At 35.0% G+C, this 23,396-nt stretch overlaps 2 protein-coding genes across 6 annotated transcripts; one reads left to right on the top strand and one right to left on the bottom strand.

Moving 5' to 3' along the window:
• Positions 1-275: 275 nt before the first annotated feature.
• LOC107899291 (organelle RRM domain-containing protein 2, mitochondrial) lies at positions 276-2,603 on the top strand. Of its 5 annotated transcripts, none has more exons than XR_001684639.2 (3): positions 302-567; positions 2,000-2,088; positions 2,192-2,603. XR_001684639.2 is itself a non-coding variant. In XM_016824959.2 (3 exons), the coding sequence occupies exons 1-3, from the start codon at positions 453-455 to the stop codon at positions 2,425-2,427; spliced, it is 420 nt and encodes a 139-aa protein (XP_016680448.1). In that variant the 5' UTR covers positions 308-452; the 3' UTR covers positions 2,428-2,603. The 5 variants fall into 5 exon arrangements, 1 of the variants encoding a protein (XP_016680448.1); XR_001684640.2 differs by having other exon boundaries at positions 306-567; positions 2,000-2,058; XM_016824959.2 differs by having other exon boundaries at positions 308-567; positions 2,000-2,068.
• Positions 2,604-3,450: 847 nt separating this feature from the next.
• LOC107899290 (uncharacterized) lies at positions 3,451-5,464 on the bottom strand. Its single transcript, XM_016824958.2, has 4 exons — positions 5,172-5,464; positions 4,960-5,002; positions 4,307-4,630; positions 3,451-4,143 (listed from the first exon to the last, which is right to left on the bottom strand). Exons 1-4 carry the CDS (start codon positions 5,219-5,221, stop codon positions 3,712-3,714), a joined length of 849 nt encoding a protein of 282 aa, XP_016680447.1. The 5' UTR covers positions 5,222-5,464; the 3' UTR covers positions 3,451-3,711.
• Positions 5,465-23,396: the final 17,932 nt, after the last annotated feature.

Raw genomic sequence — 23,396 nt, 5'->3', positions numbered from 1 at the left:
ATAATTTTATCTAATTAAAGTTAAAAGATAATTTTATTTTGAAATTTCCAATTGTTTTGTTATTTATAAAGAATTTATTTTAATATTAAAATATATAATCATTCATTTTAAGCAAAACAAAAAAGTGAAAATTTGTCATTGCAATAATATTTATCCTAATTTATAAAGTATAAATTAGTTATAAAGTATTTATGTTATTTAGTCATTGGAAGAATGTTTATCCTTAAAGAATTTTATTATATATAATTGTTTTATTTCCTCTATATTATAAAAATGTTAGAAATAAAATTAGTTTATTATTACTCCAAACTTGGAAAACCGTCACGTCTTTGCGGGGGGTTTACCCTTCTTTCAACATTTTAAACTCCTCCTATATAAACCCTTAAACCCTAACCTAACTTAGTTTGGCTCCTTTTTTTTCAACGGCCGTCGGCTCTATCGTCTCCGTTCCGATGGCTTTGGCTTCCAGGCTCCGCCGCGTCTTCACCGTGCCTTCCACTCTTTCTTCTCGGTTCGCTGCGATTCGTCTGAATTCGACTCTCACTTCCCCCAAGCTCTTCATTAGCGGTACTTTCTCATTTCCTTTGTTTATTTATTGGTGAGTCCTTGGTTGACACTTTCATTTCCTTATTGTTTATTTCAAATTTAAAAAATTGAGATTTTGATTGGGTTAATGAAGAAGTAAAAGAAAATTGCATGAAAAATGGAAAGCCTCTTGTAAAATTAGGGGAAAAGTAATTTAGTAATCCAAAATAAATGCCTTAATAAGATGCAAAGAGAATGCTGAGGAGCGAAAATTAGAGAATGTATCCCCTTTTCTATTGAATTAAACATAAAGCATGCATCTGTTGGGGCTAATCAAGGTTTACAGGCATAACCCTATTATTATTACAAACTACCATTTCTAATAGAGGATGAGCTAAAAGTTTGGGTTTTTTGTTTCTTTACTTATTTAGTCTTTCCACTAATAATTTAGCACGTGCCTTGCCATTTGTATGAATGATTGCAGTTACTTTAATGGTAGATGAATAAGGGATTGAAATAGAAGTATCTATAGTGTTGTGGCATTATGAGACTGTGCCTTTGGACCTTCCCAGTCAAGGTTCCAAATTTCGGAATCATCTTTTGCGGTTTTAGCAACCCTGAGGAGTCCTTGAAATGCAATTGTTGGTTAAGGGCCTTTAGTCGACATTAGAATCTAGCATACACTGAAATAACATTCAGGATTACTTTTTGTTTATGTTTTATTGTTGCTTTTATGGTAGCGTTGGAAAGGGAAATTTTCATGTATATAATGTTCATCTGAGTCAGAAATGTGGGTGAGATGAAGAACGAGCAGCATTCGTGGCAGGAAAGCTCTGACATTGGGTTTGTCTCTGATATTATGTGGGTCAGATGTGTATTCTCACGCAAGTTATTGAAAGTGAGATTTTGTAAATGCGTATGAACAGAAAGTAAAGCTCCTTTTGTCCTTTCATTTTCACCTTTCCATTTAACCCAGGATCTTGTCTTTGAACCCTGTATAAATAACTAGAGCTGGCATTTACTTTAACAAACAAGAAATAAGGGAAAGGGTATACTAGGTGCCCACTAGAGTTCCCTCATGTGCTTCAGTTTATTTCCGGGTTCAAAGCCTCTTTGCTATTTACTGAAGTGTTTCTGGGAACTCCTGTTGACATCTGAGATTGTTAAAATTAGGATGCGGAGAGCATTGAGTCTAGTGTGGATGGTAGTGATTAAAGGGATGAAACGCTAGTTTTATAGCTCAATGGCGTATTGAATCTCACATATTAGTTCTCCAACAATTGGTGCACGTTGAAATTTTAGCTAGAATTACCCTTCTTCTCCTTAAGGTGGTTGTGTTCATCTGGAGTGAAACAAAGAAGAGAACTTGACATTATTTTCTTGTTCTTAAATTTTTTTTTATGGTTCCATTCATCATTGCCTGCTGACAATTTTTGATCATAACCCCCCTCCCCTTTTCCGGTCAATTGAACAGGTCTTTCAAGAGAAACAACAGATGAACAGTTTAAAGAGGCATTTAATCCGTTTGGCCAGGTTGTTGATGGTTTAATTTAACCCTTCCCCGTATTCTCTTCTCATATTTTGTCTTCGGAATTATGTTTCTTCTCTAGTATCATACTTCTTCGTGCTGTTTTGTCCTGATATATTGCTTTAAATGATCTTGCAGCCAAAATTGTAAGAGATAGAGCCACGGGAAGGTCGAAAGGGTTTGGTTTTGTTACATATACATCCATCGAAGAAGCTGAGAAGGCTAGAGAAGAAATGAATGCTAAGTTTTTGCATGGATGGGTTATTTTTGTAGACCCTGCCAAACCAAGGGAATTCAAACCTACACCTAGATCTGAATCCGGTCCTTCTGAAACAGGTTTTAGAACAAACAAAACTGTTGGATGGTGCGGGTAGTTCAGTTTATGAAAGATGAAGCCATACAGGGATTAATTGAATTCTTCAAGTAATAAGATATAAGGTAGAAATTGAGTCAATGATTTTATCATTCGGGATGGGAAAGTGAAAACACCAATTTGTACTCTTAATATATTTCCTCGTTGGAACTGTTAATTGTATTGTTCTAAGTTCAATTTTGTCTTGGATCCCACATGATATTTCTCTTTATGAGATCATTTTTATGGTAATAAACGGAAACAACACAAATATGGCTACTGAACAATAATGGTATGATTGCCATGTAAAGAGGATTCCCCGTAGAATAAAACAGGCCATAGCAGGTGTCTTGAAGAACATTCGAGTTTTAACTTTGTAGGATTAATATAATAAGTTTATGGGATAAAATCTCAATATTATACATTAATTTTAATTTAATATGTAATTGTATACGTTCATTTTGATTTGATGGAATTATACAAATAAAATTTTAATTGTGATTTAAATATATATTTGAAACTTTAATTTTGATTTAATTTGCATATTAAAAAAATAAATACATAAATTTATTTTCATATTGAATAAATATAATTATTTATGTATGCAATATATAAATATAAAATGATGTTTTATTAATAATTATGTTAATAATTTGTAAGAATTAGATCAAATTAAAATTTTATATATAAAATGCATAAAATTAAAATTTATGTATATAATTACACATTAAACCATAGCTGATGTAAGTTTATCCAAGAAAATACTCTGAGAATAGCCACCTCAATGAACAGTTTATCGTGTTCATCGTGTTGCTTCTTTCCCCGTAAGTTTATCGTGTTTTCTTTTCCCTTTTTTTTGGGGGGGGGGGGGTATGTATGGTGTTGACAGTAGGGGACCATACATAACTCTCTTTTGAAGCCTATATTTGTGGCAAGAGGCTTAAAAAAGAATCAGATCCGATCATAATGGATTCAGAAGACAGATTCCTAGATGAAATGCTATGTTTAGTTCACAAAGCTAATAATAAAAAATAAGAGCATAAGATTCCAATACAATCTCACTGTCTACTATTCTATCAAACAAAATATACTATTTCACAAAGCAAGAAGGCAATCAAGCTGTTCAAGTGCTGCCTCCTACACAGCACAAACAGCGCACTGAACAAAACTTTCAAATCCACACCATTATGAAAAAGATCATAGCATAGCAAATTGCAACCTAAAGGCAACTGTTCAAATATTCATACGAGAGGGCAGAAAAAAGGGATTATTTATCTACAGGAACCGGTAAAAGCAAGAGCCTTAGTCATAAAGCCTCCGCCACAGAGTAGTGCATTCTAGTGAGTGAATTTTTCAGATAACTAGTCCCACAGTAGGGGTCTGTACTGCCAACCTTAAAACCATCAAGGTTGCCTGAGGCATTGTTGACTACCGTGCCATGAAGCTCAAGTGGTTTGTAGTTATACCACTTATCCAAACTCCCACCACCTCTGTGAAACTGTTTGTTGTCTTTACCACCACCACGCAAGGAGTTGTTGCCCTTGTGCCATTTCTTTCCTTTTTTCTTCTTATCATTGTTCTTCTTCGACTTCTGCTGCTTTTTGCCTCTAACTGTGTGCAAAACGGATGTTGGAAGAGGATCATAAACATCAGGGGCCCATGTCACTGTCAGCTCCTTAGTTGGTAATCCCTGTTTTTGACGGCTACCTTTGAGGGCAGACACTAGCTTCAATGGAGTCTGTTAAGGGGTAAATGACTGTAAGAAAACTTTAAATGAACCTAAGGTCTACTAAAAGATTCTAAGAAGCTAACAAGACCCATCATCCACTGCATTGATAATAGAATGTTAGAATCATAAATAGTATATTCATTAATCTAAAGAGACTCCTAAGAACACTTACGGGGAAAGAAGCTGAACAGGACCAAGATAACTGCGCCAAATCCTCTGAGAATAGCCACCTCAATGAAGTTTCGATTTCATCAACATCATCTTCAGGAGTAGAGACTCTAGTAGATAATGAGGCACGCTTGCCTAAACACTTCTGTGGAGGTTTGCTTTGATGTCCTTGCTCAAGTAAATCGTCCACACCACTCGTATCACCCCCAACACATTCATTCAAACAAGCACCAAGTACTGCCTGTTTAAGGTCACTCAAATCATCTACCTCTCGGGAACCCAACATGGTCCTTTTATAACACCAATGAATACAAACAGTCCTAGCTAGCTGCAAAAATTCACATTCCATTGTCACAATTGTTAAGCGGAAAAAACTTATAGTCCCAGGTAGAATATCGTACATGATACATAATACTGAAATTAATTATAAATCAAGCTGAATAGTTTTCGTATTATTAATTTAAAATGAACTCAAATTTCAATCACTGTAAACAAATAGACTAGGAAAGAACAAAATTTCACAAAAAAAAATGCGGGATTCATCCTTTGATGAGCAATATTCATATAAACATAGGTAACATACAACATATTCAAACATTCATCATGGGTAATCCACAAACAGTGCAAAACATTAAAAGAAAATAAAGAACAATATACCTTTCTTAAGACGGTTACAGCAATCAGTTGACGAGCTTTAAACCTAAGATCACAATCAAAATCAATCCCAAATCTTCCAAACAAGCTAGATTCCTGTTTATTGTACGGTAAAACAGAAGAATCGAGAAGAAGACAGAAAATAGAGAGGAAATGGAAATAAAGAAAAGGGGGGGAAACACTAAAATTGATGGGAAAATGTTAACTAAGATTACCACGACGATCGCTCTTTCGAAGATGTTTCAAACGATGGGAACATAAACATAAACCAACATGAGAATGAGTGGAAGAAGGGATCAAAGGGAGCAAAATCGATTCAAAGGGTAACGAAGGCATATTCTCTTCCTATGCTCTCCGAAACCCCCCTAATTGTGTGAGAAAAAAGACCCTATTTTTTTTTCTTTTCGTCTTGGATCGATCGAGATTTAGACAGAAAAACCCTAATAGAAGTTGGAACGTGAAGAGGAAGACAATGGGATCAGCGTAGGCGGAGAAGGGTCAGGAGTTGATGATGTCCTATATATATATATAAAACATAATATAAGGAGGAGAGAGAAAAAGACGCGTTTTAGCTGTAATTGAAACCAAATTATAAACGTACACGTTTCAATCATGGAATTGTACTTTTCTCTTTCTGGGGGCAAAAGAATGGTGGCTTAATTGTAAATTAGGACTTTAAAGTATACCTTTTTTTCATTATAGTACTTAAATTTTTTGATCCAATTAGATACTTAAATTATCAAGACGTTAAGGTTTTTAGTCCAAACCTAAACAGACGTTAAAGAAAAAAACATTGAGCCAATCACACGATGCCATGTCAAAGACTTGTGTATTTTCATTAAATAATTTTGATTAAATCTTAAAAAAATATTTTCTAAATTTAAATTTAATTACTCAAATAAAAATATATTTTGAATTCTCCCTCTCCCTAGACCCTCCTCCATTTATCCATAAATAAAAACCCAAGAATAATTTTTTACAGAACCAATGAATCTAAGAGACCCTCTCAGTGATTTACCCCTTATAAAAAAAACTTTATATATAATAATTAAATATTTAAAAAATTAAATTTTCGTCTCCATCAAATTCTGGATAATTTTTCATCTTCGTCTATATATAGAATATTAAATATGTTATTCCAAATAATTAAAAAAATATGGATTGTAATACCCGATTTTACCCCGGGCCTACTAAAACCCAATAATAAAAAAAGAGATCCAAATGTAGCAGTCCATTTACAATAAAATAGGCCCAAAATTACAAACCCTAGTGGCCCAATTACAATGTGGCCCAAAATAGTGTCAGAAATCCCTAGGGTTTTTAGGGTAAGCTTCAGCCGCCACAGCCAAGACCCGCACGAGCCGAATCTCCACGCCTTCACCTGCACAACAAGAAAGGCAACAAAACAGAATCGGCAGAATAACAAGGAAATCGGAGAAAAATCAGCAAGATGCATTAGAGATTTCTTTCCCTTTTTTTTCCCATTATCTACTATAAAAGCAGACTCGAATATTGTAAAAAGGAGGATTCGAAATCAATAAAAAAAAAGCAAGTATTTTCACAACACAAAAAACAGCAGAATACCAAGAGAACAAAGATCAATCAAGGAAAAAATTAAAAGGTTGATATTTTTTCTTTCTTCTGTTTCTTTTTAGATTTTTTTTTGCATTATATTACAGATAAAAAATAATAATAAAAGGGAAAGGAGTTGAAACGTACCTGAGATCTGGTCGTGCGCCACTGTCGGAGGTTCCCTCCGTTCGTCAAGGCCACAAAAACCCTCCAGGGGTGTGCTCGGGACGCAAACGGAAAAATAAAGGCCGAAAGGCCATTCCTTTGCCCTTTCGTTTCAATTTGCAGAGAACCCAAGCCGGGTTATTACTTTTTTTTAAAGGAAAGGGATCTAAAAAGGGGGAAAATTAGATTTTGGGCCTTCTGACGCAGCGGAGCTACAGCGGAATGTGGCAGAGCCACCGCGCGAGCTCGCCGGCGCCATTGGCCGAGTAGAGAGAATGAGAATAGGGTTTTGAAGTTTTTAAAACGGCGTGAAAATGATTTTTTTCAGAAAATTTTAGTTTAAATAACGGTACTAAACGGTACCGTTTTGGGAGCAGTCTTAAATGTTAAAAACGACGTCGTTTATGCCTGGACCGACCCGAAATAGACCCGACCCGGGCAGGATCTGTGTGTTTTTATGCGGAGGAGTAAATTGCGCTTTTAGCCCCTCCGCTTTCTAAGGTTCTTTCAATTGAGATTTCTTTTATTTTAAATTTGCCCCTTTAATTTATTTTCGATTTCAATTTAGTCCTATTTGAACGGCACCGTTTTAGAGGAGAAGGGAAAATTTCCTTTCCAGCCCCTCTATGTTATTTGCGTGTTCGATATAGTCCTTCCGTTTTTATTTATTTACGGATTTAGACCCTAAAATTTTGTTTTTAAGTTTGATTTAGTCCCTTTTCAGTTTTTTTATTATTATTTTATATAAATGTCATTATTGTTATTAAATACAATTGTTATTATATGCCCATTATACTTTAAGTTTCCTTTTTTATTTTTCGTTGTACATACTTGCATATATATTTTAAATATACACAGTTTTACATAAATAGTTTTTTTATATATTTTATAATTTGTATATACATATATATTTTTTATAAATTTTAGAATCCATATTCGTATATATATAAATCCATATGTATGTCTTTTATACTTCATAATTTTAATGTACATATTGTATACACACCTTATATTCTTTTTATTTTTTATAATTTTGTTTATTTCCTTCACTTGTTTATTTATTTGTGCTTTCATTTATATTTTAAAAAATATCTTTTTTTTTGCTCATCTACTTGATATTTTATATGTCATTGATTATTTTTCTTATTTGTATTAATTTCGTTTATTTATTGTTCATATTATTTCCATGCCATTGTTGTATTCATTATTGTCATTTGTTAAAGCGACATTTATTCATGTATCTAATGTAGCATTACACCGATTTTTTTACTCGAATTCTTAAAAATAGAAAACTTTGAAGATAAAAGTAACACTCGTATTTAGGATCTTCGAGGGAATTGAGCCCTAACGTATTGGGTTCCAATTTTCTTCGTTGAATCTAATAATCGAGAATACTCTTTAATCAAAAATAAAATAAAAAGCTCATTATCGGGAATTCAACACGTTGTGTCCTAACGCATTGGATGTGACTCGTTGATTTCTCGAGATGAATATTTAAAAAAATATATAATAAAGGCAATATTCAATGTTTAGAATTTTGAGAAGTTGTGCCCTAATGTATTGGGCTGCGATTTCTTCATATGACTTAAGCAATTGAATATTCTTTTAAATTTTATTGCATGAGTCTTTTGGACTAGCTTATTTTTTAGAAAGTAGAATATCGTGCCCTAACGCATTGGGTGTGACATTTTCTTTCTCCGAAATGAGAAGAGTCTTAATAAGTAACTTTTTTATTATAAATTTTTACTAAGGATCGTATTTTTCAACTCTCGACATTGAGACACTAATTAATCAACTAGGTACCAATTTTTGGGCGTTATGAGGGTGCTAATCATTCATCGTACGTAACTAACTCCCGAATCCGTTTTTTCTAAAGCTCGTAGACCAAAGTCATTTTTAGGTGATCCAATCACACCTCAATAAAAGATTGGTGGCGACTCCCAATTTTTCATTTTTAAATCGATAACTAATTTTTAATTGTTTTTTCAAAAAATTGGTTTCGACAGCTTGGCGACTCCACTGGGATACAAAATTTTGAAAGTCAAGCCACAAAGTTGATTAATTTCTGTCTTATGGTCGAAAAAAATAAATTTTAAAATTCATGAGATCCTTTTGCATTCATTATTTTCTTTCTTAATTGATCTAAGTACTTTAGTTATTTTTGCATTATACATTACATGAGTTGAATGATTTTTACCCTCTAAGTGGGAGTGAGAAACTATTCCTTCGTGAGGTTTTCACCTCTGTATTGGATAGTGGATCGCTTTCGGGATACATCTGTACCTATGCCTTCGTGAGATTTTCATCTCCGTATAGTTATAGGGAAATGTATTCCCCTGAACCGAACTTGATCTATATGAGCCTATAATGGGTGAAGATCGAGGAATCTGCTGGTTCGGGTACCTTTGCCCTAGAAGCCGAACTTAATAAAATGAACCTTAGGAATCCACCTTAGGTAAAACTACATTGAACCCTAATAGATATCCGAATAGGTGTTTTACTATTTCTTGATTATATTTTATGTTTATATATGATACTGACTTTTTTGTGTTTTATTTTGATTGCATGATATGACATTTCATTTCATTATAAAAGACGTCGGTTCATATTCAGTTGCTAGATAGAAAGCTTATCATGGAAAATGGGTTTCTTGATAAAGTGGAGGATAATGCGGCTGTCTGAACTTGGTCTGAAACAATACAGCAAGAGAAATGTGATAGTTTGGCTGATGGATATGTATCGGAATTATGGGACTTTACTCGCATCAATGTAACTCAAAAAAAAATTGCAAGAGTTGAAGGAAATCTGGGACCAGTGGAATGACGAGGTTAGACAACTATTTTATAATAATTATGGGGATTTGCCTTATTTGCTTGATGTGAAGGTAGACAAGCATTTGTTTCATGCCATCGCCCAGTTTTGAAATCCTGCTTACAGCTGCTTCACATTTGGAAAGTTCGATTTGGTGCCTACGATAGAAGAATATGTGGCTTTACTTCGATGTTCAAAGTTTCAAGTAGAAAAAGTCTACTCGAGAGCTGTAAATGTGCCAACCTTTTCGAAGAAGCTAATAAATATAACAGGGATGAGTGAGCAGTGGGTTGCTGTACGGATTAAGCAAAAGGGGGATAGCAAGTGCATTCCTTGGAAGAGTTTGAAAGATTTAATTCTAACACACCCAGATGTGAGGAGGAGGGTAGACGTCTTTGCTTTGAGTATATATGGCTTAGTTGTCTTCCCTAAAGCTTTGGGACATGTTGATGAAGCAGTCACCGATTTATTTGACCGGCTTGATAAGAGGGTTACACCGATTCCGGTAATTTTAGCAGAAACCTTCAGGTCATTGAGTGCATGCCGGAAAGCGAGAAAGGGTAGATTCATTGGATGTGCACAGCTCCTACTCGCGTGGTTTCACAGTCACTTTTGGAAGGTTGATAGGGTTTCGTATCGGGTTTTCTCCGAAAATTATTCGCCACTAAAGGAGATTGTAGCCACACCAAGGAGAGACGATATTTCGGAGGAGAAGTGGATAACAATTCTTCAGAATCTTCAAGAAGAGGACATCGAGTGGAGAGCCCCTTGGTTGCTTCCGGATGAGATCCTGTATAGATGTGATAATTTTGATTGGGTTCCTCTGCTTGGAATTTGGGGAGCTGTTGGATATGTCACATTGCTAGTGCTAAGGCAGTATAGGTCAAGGCAATTTATACCTGCGACCCAAGGAATAGCTGATTGTGAATTATCATACAAGGATGATGGTTATAGAAAAAAAGATTCAAGAGATATCCAGTGCATGAATACAAACTCGCCGGATGAAGAGGTTAGCCGTGGGTCCGATGACAACTCCTGAGTATAATGAATGGTGTGTTAGGAGGATCAATGATAATACACCCAAGTCAAATCAGGAAAGTAGCCAGTCAATAGAGGAATATTTGCGGGTCGTCCCTTCTAAGTTGGAAATCATAAGACAAGATTTTGAAAGAAGAAATGTGGATTTAGAAAAGAAAATAGAACAAATGGAGGAAGAGAAGATGAACCTAAGATACATAGAAGTTCAAAAGCTCGAAACTGAGAAATTAAGAAAAGGGAAAAACAAGGCTGAGGAGGAGTTGGATAGTTTGAAGATAGATTATAAAAAGTTGCGTCTTTCAATGAGAACTGCCGGGCTGGGAAAAACTTCAGAACAGTGGCGTGCAGAAATTCGAGAAGAAAAGGACAAAGTCAATAGATGGGAACAGAAATTCCAAGAGGTTCAGACACAAAATGAGGCTTTAGAGAAGAGTTTGTCAGAAAGCCAAAAGGAAAAATACGAGTTAAAAGACAGGGTGACCGAGTTGGAAAGATCTCTTCGTCACTCTGCAATAGAATTGAGAGCAAGCTTGAGCAAGATTGAGGAAATGAAGAAAAGAATAGAAGAGTTAGAAATGGCATTGCAAAATTGTGAGATCCGGATCGAGTATTTGGAAGTAAATGAAAGTCGTAATAATGAACAGCTTCACTACTTTCAGAATCAAGTTAGGACCAGAGATCATATTATGGGGGAAGCTGTGGTCCAGATTCGAGAAGTAGCTAATCACATACAGACTTTAGCAGTGCAGGCTGACATGCTGAGCGTGAAATATGAATTAGATTCAGATCGGGAGCAAGAGTTAGCTTTGTTACTTAGAAATATTAGAGTTCTGAGTATTAAGGCAAAGCCTTATTTGTAATTCACTTTATGTAAAGAAATTTATTTTCTAATAAAGTTTTCTTAAATGGAATTGAATCAAAATTGACGCATTTTTTGCATTCATTTCATGCATTGCATTGTCTCATATACATTAAAAAATATTAAAAGATTCTAATTGATATAAATCATTCCTCAGTTAATCTAGAAACCAACCAACCTACCAAACACCACTACGGTACTCGAGCAAAAACTAAAGACATGGACCAAATGATAGAAAGGCTAGAACAGTTCTAAAAAGAAATGCAGGATCAGCTTCAACAACAAATGAAAGAGCAGCTCGAGAAGATTCAGCAGAATATGATGGACAAAATGATGGAATCTTAGGGGAATATGATGACTCAGTTAACTCAGTTGTTGACTGGAAGAATTGATAAAGGAAAGGGCTCTGTACTCAATGTTGAAGAATGAGACAGTAAGGGACCTATTTATCCCCCAGGCTTTACCCCTCAGCATGTTGAGGTATATCCGCGCAAATCCTCTATCACCATCAAGCCTCAACAATTTCAGGCCGGTGCTTCAATACCAATGGATTTTCAAGCTGGATCAGGCTCTAACCCCGGAGACAACCTTGTTAATCCTGCTATCCCTAACTTCGATGAAACAACTGGAAAAGAAAAAATGGAGGATGAATTACCAAAACAGCTAGAATAAAAGAATAAATGGCGGGAAGAAAAATTTAGAGCGATGGAAAGTATTGAGAGCTACCATGGGATTGATGCTAAAAAATTGAGCTTGGTTCATGATTTAGTACTCCCTTACAAGTTCAAAATGCCAGAGTTTGAGAAGTACAATGGAACTAGTGGCCCCGAAGCTTATTTTACCATGTTTTGTAGGCGGATGACTGGGTATGTTCATAATGACCAACTGCTGATACATTGTTTCCAGGATATAGCCTCACAGGGGCAGCGTCCAAGCGGTACAATCAATTGAGCCGTACCAAGATTAATTCATGGAGAGATTTAGCACAGGCATTCATAAAGCAGTACAGTCATGTAACCGACATGGTACCTGATAGAATCACTCTACAAAACATGGAAAAGAAGCCCAGTGAAAGTTTTAGGCAATACGCACAGAGGTGGAGGGAGGTTGCCGTCCAAGTTCAGCCATCTCTTCTAGAAAGAGAGATGACAATGCTTTTCGTTAACACATTGAAAGCCCCATTTATCACACATATGTTAGGAAGTGCCACAAAAAGCTTTTTTGGCATAGTTATGAATGATGAAATGATAGAAAATGCTATCAGAAGCGGGAAGATTGATGCTGGAGAAAGTGACAGAAGGTCAGCCTCGAAAAAGAAAAAAATGAGGTCAACAACACAAGTTCATATAGCAAGGCTTATTCAAAAACGATTACAGTGAATCAGCCGAGAAAGGTGGCTGTTAACCAACAAGGATCATCAAAACAGGGATCCGACACAAGACAACACACGGAGAAGCTTCAATTTACGCCAATTCCAATGTTGTATAGGGAGCTGTATCAAAATTTATTTAATGCACACGTTGTTTCCCCTTACTACTTAAAACCTCTACAACCTCCATACCCCAAATGGTACGATGCAAACACACGATACGATTATCACGCGGGAATTACGGGGCATTCCATAGAAAATTGTACTACGTTTAAAAAATTGGTTGAAAGACTCATAGGCATGAGCATTGTTAAATTGAATGATTCGCCCAGTACAGAGAATCTATTACCTAATCATAATGATAATGAAGTGAACATGATAAATGGAGATATGGGTAAAAGAATCAATGAAGATATCGCAGAAGTGAAAAGTTTTTTAAGATGGGTCTGGAAGAAGATGGTAGAAAGAGGGTTGTTGGTTCCGAAAAGAAACTTTGGAAGGGTGAAAAACTACTGTGAGTTTCATCACGAGGAAGGACACGAGATTCAAGAGTGTATAGAATTCAGAGCCTTAGTTCAAGGCATGATGGATGAAAAGGAAGTAGAATTCTATGAAGAAGTTAGGGAAGAAGGAAGTATATGCGCATCCGAATACACAAATTTTTCAAAAGTAACTCATCCTGTAGTCATCATCTCGCGACCAAAAAATGATGAAGGGAAAATACAAGTAATGCCAAAAATCATAATTAAGAAACCTACAACTTTTTCTTACAAAGGTAGCAGGAAAGTTTCGTAGAACTATGAGTGCAATACAACTGTCCCTAGAAAGAAGATTACAGAGGATCAAAGTATGAGTTCTTATCCAGAACCTGTGAAGGAAAATGCCATAACAACGGAACAAAGGAGTGGGAAAATAGCTGAGCCTGTGTTATCCATCAATGAGCCAGTAAAAGAGGAAGAAGATGTGGAATTCCTCAAATTTTTGAAGCACAGTGAGTATCATGTCGTTGAACAGTTGCATAAACAATCAGCTCGCATATCCGTACTAGCCTTACTCTTGAATTCAGAGGTACACCAAAGTGCGTTGATAAATGTGCTGAACGAAACCTATGTGCCCAATGATATTTCTGTCAATAAATTGGATCGGCTGGTTAATAATATCAGTGCTGATAATTTCATATTCTTCAACGATGATGAAATACCACCTAGGGGTATGGGGTCTACTAAGGCTTTGCATATTACTACATGATGCAAGGGGTATACTTTGCCAAGAGTTTTGATTGATAATGGATCAGCATTGAATGTATTGTCGTTATCCACACTTAACAAGCTTCCCGTAGACAATTCGCACATGAAGACATGCCTAAATATAGTGAGGGTATTTGACGGAACAGAAAGAAAGGTCATGGGAAGAATTGAGATACCCTTACTGATTGGCCCAACAGTTTACGAGGTGGATTTTCTTGTAATGGATATCAAGCCCTCCTACAATTGCTTATTAGGGAGACTATGGATACATTCAGTAGGGACTGTACTGTCATTATAGTATCAGAAGTTGAAGCTAGTATCAGAAGGTCGGCTGGTGACAATAAACGCTGAAAAGAATATCATAGCGGCGGTATCTAATGAGGCGTCGTATGTGGAAACTAATGACGAGTCGATGGAATGCTTCTTTCGATCTTTGGAGTTTGTAAATGCAACATTTATTCCTGAAGGGAGCAAAATCTTGGTGCCTAAAATATCCAAAACTACAGAGATGGGTTTGCAACTGTTGGAAGGGAAAGGAGTTTTACCCAGAAGAGGATTAGGGAGATATCTTCAAGGAAAAATTGAGGTTCCAGTACTGAAAGAAAAACAAGAACACTTTAGCTTAGGGTACAAGCCAGATAGAAGACAGAGAAAGAATGAGTTAGAAAAAATTTAGAAAAGAAGAAAACCGCGTCTAAGTGGGAAGGAAATTAAATGGGAGCCAATGACAAATCCCCACATATCCAAAACTTTCGTATCTGGAGGGATCATTCATTCTGAGAGAAGGATACCGATTGAGGAAAATATCGAAGAGATGTTGGAAAATATGCACATCAATGGCATATATAAGGATACAAATGAAGAAGTGAGCTTGTTAGACATTTGTCCTTATGAGCCTGACAATGTTCTAAATAATTGGACTGCGGAAGAAATACCTGAAGTCTTTAAAACTTTCTCAGAGTAATATTCAGAACAAACTTGTTATTTTAGCCTAGAGACAATAAGAACTCTTTTGTGAAATAGGCTTATGTTCAAACATCATTATTTTAATAAAATACATCTTTGCAATTGTTTCGAGCAAATATTCTTTCATTCTTTCCATACGAGTAAATATATTAAATAATTCTTTCATTTATAATCATATTGCACATAAATTCATACATTCTTTTGTAACTATCATAGGTCCCTATATATCAATGACGTGAATGACGCCATTACAAACTCAGAGTTTCCTTTTAAATGAAACTTGTGTTTAGAGGGATCGCATGACTTTGAAGGTGACGTAGATTGTGGTTTACCCTTAGACTTGTTGAGGATGGTAGAACAGGAAGAAAAACAAATCCTACCTCACAAGGAATCAATAGAAATTGTGAGCTTGGAAGAAGGAAAAGAGGTGAAAATTGGAACTGAGATTTCTGCAAAGACAAGACGAGACCTCATTGAATTACTCAAAGAATTCAAAGATGTCTTCGCATTGTCATACCAGGATATGCCCAGATTGAGCACTTATATTGTAGTGCATCGCCTACTTATAAGAGAGGATTGAAAGCCAGTTCAACAGAAGCTCAGAAGAATGAGACTTGATATTGTGCTTAAAATAAAAGAGGAAGTCAAGAAGCAGTTTGATGCTGGGTTTTTACATGAGGTTAATATTCTGAATGGGTAGCCAACATCGTTTCAGTCCCTAAAAAAGATAGAAAAGTAAATGTGCGTGGATTACAGAGATTTGAACAAAGCAAGCCCAAAAGACAATTTCCCATTGACACATATTGATACTTTAGTGGATAATACGGTGGGATATTTGCTGTTTTCTTTCATGGATGGTTTCTTAGGATATAATCAGATAAAGATGTATCCTGAAGATATGAGAAAGACTATATTTATTACTTTGTGGGGAACATTTTGCTATAAAGTGATGCCATTCGAATTAAAGAATGCGGGAGCAACATATCAGAGAGCCATGGTAGCCTTGTTCCATGACATGATGCACAATGAGATTGAGGTTTATGTTGATGATATGATTGCCAAATCCAGGACAGAGTAGAAACATGTACAGGTCCTAAGAAAATTGTTCTTAAGACTAAGAAAGTTTCAGCTCAAGCTCAATCCAACAAAATGCACTTTTAGAACCAGGTCAGGAAAGTTGTTGGGCTTCATAGTCAGTGAAAAAGGAATCGAGATTGACCCAAACAAAGTCAAGGTGATACGAGATTTACTGCCACCACGTACTCAGAAAAAGGTTCGAGGTTTTTTAGGAAGACTGAATTATTTTGCTCGGTTCATTTCACAATTGACCGAGAAATGTGACTCCATATTTCGTTTTCTGAAGAAACATAATCCAGGTGTTTGGGATGAAGAATGCCAAGAAGCTTTTGAAAAGATAAAACAGTACTTATCCAATACTCTAGTGCTGTCACCACCTAGCCCGGATAGGCCATTGATTTTGTATTTAACGGCGTTTGATAAATCCATGGGATGTGTATTGGGTCAGCATGATGAGACTGGAAAGAAAGAAAGGGCAATATATTATCTCAGTAAGAAATTCACTGATTGTGAAATGAGATATTCACCTATTGAAAAATTATGTTGTGCTCTGATCTGGACGACAAAGAGATTGAGGGAATACTTGCTCTACCATACGACTTGGCTAATTTTAAAATTAGACCCTTTAAAGTATATGATGAAATCAACCGCGTTGAATGGAAGGATGGCTAGATGACAAATTTTACTCTCTGAGTTTGATATAGTATATGTAAATCAGAAGGCCATCAAAGAGAGTGCGATAACAGATTTCTTAGCTAGCAAAGCTTTAGAAGATTATGAACCTTTGGACTTTGATTTCCCAAATGAATACCTGATGTGTGTGGCAAATGCTGAAGAGGATTCTCAAGAATATCATTCTTGGAGGTTAAACTTTGACGGAGCTTCGAATGTAGTAGGTAATGGGATTGGGGAAATCCTTGTATCTCCAAATGGAGATTATCATCTTTTCACTAATAAATTTGACTTTGATTGACCAATAACATGGTTGAATATGAAGCTTGCATCATGGGCATCCAGGCAGCCATAGAGCAAAAAATTAAGATACTAGAAGTATATGGGGACTCGAAATTGGTAATATACTAGCTAAAAAGGGAATGAGAAACCAGAGACCCAAAGTTAATCCGTTATTGGAGATTGGCCCTGGAATTAATTGAAGAGTTTGACAATATTACTTTTTGTTATTTCCCACGGGAAGAAAATTATATGGTTGATGCTCTGGCTACACTAGCCTCCATGATTAAAGTGAACAAATTAGAGGACATGAAGCCCATTCAAATTAGTGTTTATGAGACCCCAGCTCACTGCTACAGTATTGAAGAAGTGGTATCATCGTCCCTGGTACCAAGATATATTGTTATATGTGAAGAATCACGAATATCCTAATCAGGCAACGGAGAATGATAAGAGGACATTGAGGAGACTAGCTATTGACTATGTCTTAGATGGAGAGATTCTATACAAAAGGGGAAAGGATCGAGTACTGTTGAGATGCGTAGAAGTTGTAGAGGCCAAGGAAATTTTAGAAGAAGTCCATGAGGGTATTTATGGAACGCATGCCAATGGATTTACCATGGCTAGACAGATAATGAGATTCGAATATTGCTGGCCCACTATGGAAAGAGATTGCATCAATTATGCTAAGAAGTGCCATAAATGCCAAATTTATGGGGATAAAATGCACGCACCTACTTCACCTCTTCATGTTATGACTTCTCTATGGCCTTTCTCTATGTGGGGTATGAACATCATTGGGCTAATATCGCCGAAGGCTTCTAATAGACATAGTTTCATTTTTGTGGTTATTGATTATTTCACTAAGTGGGTAGAAGCAGTCTCATATGCTAATGTCACGAAGTCAGCGGTCAGTAAGTTTTTGAAAAAAAAGATCAAATGTCGATATAGAATGCCTTAAATAATCATATCTGACAATGCGCTGAATTTAAATAACAGCACAATAGTGGAAGTCTGCAGTCAATTCAAGATTAGACACCATAATTCATCACCATATCGCCCAAAAATGAATAGTGCAGTTGAGGCGGCCAACAAAAATATCAAGAAAATTATGGGGAAAATGGCTGAAACTTACAAGGACTGGCATGAGAAGTTACCATTCGCTCTTCTTGCGTATCGAACATCTATCAGGACTTCTACCAGGGCAACACTTTTTTCTTTGTTTTATGGGATGGAGGAAGTTTTACCCATTGAAGTTAAAATCCCTTCTCTCCGGGTATTAGCTGAGTTAAATTTGGATGAGGCTGAATGGATCCAATCTCGGTATGATCAGTTGAACCTGATAAAAGAAAAAAGACTAAAAGTTGTTCGTCATGGTCAAATGTACCAGAAACGAATGATGCGAGCTTATAACAAAAAGGTTTGTCTTAGAGAATTTCATGAGGAAACTTGGAGTTGAAAAAGATCCTCCCTCTACAAAAGGATTTTAGAGGGAAATGGATGTCAAACTGGGAAGGACCTTATGTTGTAAAAAAGACTTTTTCTGGAGGTGCTTTGATTTTGAGTGAAATGGATGGTAAAAATTTTCCAAACCCTGTAAATTCAGAATCAGTCAAGAAATATTTCACTTGAAGGAAAAGGAGGAATCAATGTGAAAACCCGCAAAGGGTGCTTTGAATCACACACACAAAAAAAGAGGAGAGGCCAAGGTGAAAACCCGCAAAGGGCGCCTTAAGACCAAAGGGGATTTGAGTTGAAAACCTGAAAAGAGCGGCTCAAATATTTATCAGATTGGGGCATGTGGTGATCTTGCCATACCTGAATCAATAGGAAAGGGTAGGTGACATCTTGGGGCTTCGACGAAGTACTGTAGATCTCATAAACACATGTTAAACTCAAAATGGTTCTTAGTTTGTACAGAGAAGTTCAAGCTGCGATATCCAAGGCATCTAGTCTTCATATTACTTGTACTGAATTTGTTTGTTCTTGCAATACTTTATTATTTGTTGTTATTGAATTTTTTTTTCTTTTCAAGATACTTGCTCTCAATAAATTCCTTTTCTTATATTTATTTGTTCACGTTTCAATCATGGAATTGTACTTTTCTCTTTCTGGGGGCAAAAGAATGGTGGCTTAATTGTAAATTAGGACTTTAAAGTATACCTTTTTTTCATTATAGTACTTAAATTTTTTGATCCAATTAGATACTTAAATTATCAAGACGTTAAGGTTTTTAGTCCAAACCTAAACAGACGTTAAAGAAAAAAACATTGAGCCAATCACACGATGCCATGTCAAAGACTTGTGTATTTTCATTAAATAATTTTGATTAAATCTTAAAAAAATATTTTCTAAATTTAAATTTAATTAATCAAATAAAAATATATTTTGAATTCTCCCTCTCCCTAGACCCTCCTCCATTTATCCATAAATAAAAACCCAAGAATAATTTTTTACAGAACCAATGAATCTAAGAGACCCTCTCAGTGATTTACCCCTTATAAAAAAAACTTTATATATAATAATTAAATATTTAAAAAATTAAATTTTCGTCTCCATCAAATTCTGGGTAATTTTTCATCTTCGTCTATATATAGAATATTAAATATGTTATTCCAAATAATTAAAAAAATATGGATTGTAATACCCGATTTTACCCCGGGTCTACTAAAACCCAATAATAAAAAAAGAGATCCAAATGTAGCAGTCCATTTACAATAAAATAGGCCCAAAATTACAAACCCTAGTGACCCAATTACAATGTGGCCCAAAACAGTGTCAGAAATCCCTAGGGTTTTTAGGGTAAGCTTCAGCCGCCACAACCAAGACCCGCACGAGCCGAATCTCCACGCCTTCACCTGCACGACAAGAAAGGCAACAAAACAGAATCGGCAGAATAACAAGGAAATCGGAGAAAAATCAGCAAGATGCATTAGAGATTTCTTTCCCTTTTTTTTTCCCATTATCTGCTATAAAAGCATACTCGAATATTGTAAAAAGGAGGATTCGAAATCAATAAAAAAAATCAAGTATTTTCACAACACAAAAAACAGCAGAATACCAAGAGAACAAAGATCAATCAAGGAAAAAATTAAAAGGTTGATATTTTTTCTTTCTTCTGTTTCTTTTTAGATTTTTTTTTGCATTATATTACAGATAAAAAATAATAATAAAAGGGAAAGGAGTTGAAACGTACCTGAGATCTGGTCGTGCGCCACTGTCGGAGGTTCCCTCCGTTCGTCAAGGCTACAAAAACCCTCCAGGGGTGCGCTCGGGACACAAACGGAAAAATAAAGGCCGAAAGGCCCTTCCTTTGCCCTTTCGTTTCAATTTGCAGAGAACCCAAGCCGGGTTATTACTTTTTTTTAAAGGAAAGGGATCTAAAAAGGGGGAAAATCAGATTTGGGTCTTCTGACACAGTGGAGCTACAGCGGAATGTGGCAGAGCCACCGCGCGAGCTCGCCGGCGCCATTGGCCGAGTAGAGAGAATGAGAATAGGGTTTTGAAGTTTTTAAAACGGCGTGAAAATGATTTTTTTCAGAAAATTTTAGTTTAAATAACGGTACTAAACGGTACCGTTTTGGGAGCAGTCTTAAATGTTAAAAACGGCGTCGTTTATGCCTGGACCGACCCGAAATAGACCCGACCCGCGCAGGATCTGTGTGTTTTTATGCGGAGGAGTAAATTGCGCTTTTAGCCCCTCCGCTTTCTAAGGTTCTTTCAATTGAGATTTCTTTTATTTTAAATTTGCCCCTTTAATTTATTTTCGATTTCAATTTAGTCCTATTTGAACGGCACCGTTTTAGAGGAGAAGGGAAAATTTCCTTTCCAGCCCCTCTATGTTATTTGCGTGTTCGATATAGTCCTTCCGTTTTTATTTATTTACGGGTTTAGACCCTAAAATTTTGTTTTTAAGTTTGATTTAGTCCCTTTTCAGTTTTTTTTTTATTATTTTATATAAATGTCATTATTGTTATTAAATACCATTGTTATTATATGCCCATTATACTTTAAGTTTCCTTTTTTATTTTTCGTTGTACATACTTGCATATATATTTTAAATATACACAGTTTTACATAAATAGTTTTTTTTATATATTTTATAATTTGTATATACATATATATTTTTTATAAATTTTACAATCCATATTCGTATATATATAAATCCATATGTATGTCTTTTATACTTCATAATTTTAATGTACATATTGTATACACACCTTATATTCTTTTTATTTTTTTATAATTTTGTTTATTTCCTTCACTTGTTTATTTATTTGTGCTTTCATTTATATTTTAAAAAAATATCTTTTTTTTTTTGCTCATCTACTTGATATTTTATATGTCATTGATTATTTTTTCTTATTTGTATTAATTTCGTTTATTTATTGTTCATATTATTTCCATGCCATTGTTGTATTCATTATTGTCATTTGTTAAAGCGACATTTATTCATGTATCTAATGTAGCATTATACCGATTTTTTTACTCGAATTCTTAAAAATAGAAAACTTTGAAGATAAAAGTAATACTCGTATTTAGGATCTTCGAGGGAATTGAGCCCTAACGTATTGGGTTCCAATTTTCTTCGTTGAATCTAATAATCGAGAATGCTCTTTAATCAAAAATAAAATAAAAAGCTCATTATCGGGAATTCAACATGTTGTATCCTAACGCATTGGATTTGACTCGTTGATTTCTCGAGATGGATATTTAAAAAAATATATAATAAAGGCAATATTCAATGTTTAGAATTTTGAGAAGTTGTGCCCTAATGTATTGGGCTGCGATTTCTTCATATGACTTAAGCAATTGAATATTCTTTTAAATTTTATTGCATGAGTCTTTTGGACTAGCTTATTTTTGAGAAAGTAGAATATCGTGCCCTAATGCATTGGGTGTGACATTTTCTTTCTCCGAAATGAGAAGAGTCTTAATAAGTAACTTTTTTTATTATAAATTTTTACTAAGGATCGTATTTTTCAACTCTCGACATTGAGACACTAATTAATCAACTAGGTACCAATTTTTGGGCGTTATGAGGGTGCTAATCATTCATCGTACGTAACTAACTCCCGGATCCGTTTTTTCTAAAACTCGTAGACCAAAGTTGTTTTTAGGTGATCCAATCACACCTCAATAAAAGATTGGTGGCGACTCCCAATTTTTCGTTTTTAAATCGATAACAAATTTTTAATTTTTTTTTCAAAAAATTGGTTTTGACATGGATAATTTGAAGGTTTCAAGAATCAAAATTCTTATAAATAGAAAAAGAATAATTGGTTTCATCTCCAGATCCCTTAATTTCAACGAACCCAAAAGCAAAAACATCTATTGTTCTTCGAACTATATCTGACGGCTTCAACAAAGGTGGGTTTGCTCCCTTCATTTTACCTCTCAACTACCAACTCCTTCGGTTTGTTGCCAAGCTTAATACAAATACTCGGGGATTTCAATATTCCCATCGATGTTGCCATCTGTGACGGGTCCCTGCCATGGGCACCACCGAGCCATGAAAAATACCATACCATTGTGCTTCAAATGGGTTTCAAAACCCTAACATTTGGATTTATCGTCAGTTGAGTGAGTGATAGTAGAATAAGATTATTATTTTTAAATAATTCAATTATAATGTGTTAAAAACAATTTTATGAAATGATAAAAATAAAAACATATGGCATGATTTAATTAAACGACAGTTAAATTTTGTACCATAATATATATATATATATATAATTTAAGTATCAAAATAAGAAAATGAACATACTTCAAGAGTTAAAAGCATGAATTAAGCCATTCTTTTATTCTCAATAGGGTAAACTTAGTCCATATACTGTACAAAAGTTATATATTTAATTTATGTGGTATTTTTATTCAAATTTTAAAATTTTAATTATTACTAAACAGTAATTGAAAGTATATAGTATCGTTGTCCTATAATGAAAAAAATATGTCAGAAAATCGAGTTCATAGGAAAATGGTACAGACACTTCAACTACTCAGACCACTAAATAAATAAGTTACTAACGTAGAAACAAATGAATGAAAAAGTAATGGATAGACTAATAAAACAGTAGTATTACTGTTCAACCTCATAACTTATATAAGATTAAACCCAATCTAGACTCAATGATAGTAATGTGTCTTTAAATTTAAGCCAACTGCTAAAATTACAAGTGTAATTTACTACCTACTTTCCCTTTGTCAGGAGAATTAAATTGGAACCATTTTTATTTTAAATCAAGTTTTTTTCTATTTCAATTACTAGCCCCATTAACTTCGAACAATATAAATTATGGAGCTAACTGTAAATTGGCAAACTACATAAAAGGCATTAAGTTGGAACATAACTATTAGAGAATTAAATGAGTTGTTACAACCTACA

Source organism: Gossypium hirsutum, chromosome D04, assembly GCF_007990345.1.
Source record: "Gossypium hirsutum isolate 1008001.06 chromosome D04, Gossypium_hirsutum_v2.1, whole genome shotgun sequence".
NCBI classification, from domain to species: Eukaryota; Viridiplantae; Streptophyta; class Magnoliopsida; order Malvales; family Malvaceae; genus Gossypium; species Gossypium hirsutum.
This window is presented reverse-complemented; position numbering and strand designations above follow the sequence as displayed.

Coding starts and splice junctions, on each gene's coding strand:
- LOC107899291 (XM_016824959.2), top strand. CDS start 453: ATGGCTTTGGCTTCCAGGCTCCGCCGCGTCTTCACCGTGCCTTCCACT. Junction 568..1,999: donor CCCCAAGCTCTTCATTAGCG/GTACTTTCTCAT, acceptor TCAATTGAACAG/GTCTTTCAAGAGAAACAACA. Junction 2,069..2,191: donor GTTTGGCCAGGTTGTTGATG/GTTTAATTTAAC, acceptor ATGATCTTGCAG/CCAAAATTGTAAGAGATAGA.
- LOC107899290 (XM_016824958.2), bottom strand. CDS start 5,221: ATGTTTATGTTCCCATCGTTTGAAACATCTTCGAAAGAGCGATCGTCG. Junction 5,003..5,171: donor TCGAAAGAGCGATCGTCGTG/GTAATCTTAGTT, acceptor TTGTGATCTTAG/GTTTAAAGCTCGTCAACTGA. Junction 4,631..4,959: donor CTGTAACCGTCTTAAGAAAG/GTATATTGTTCT, acceptor GAATTTTTGCAG/CTAGCTAGGACTGTTTGTAT.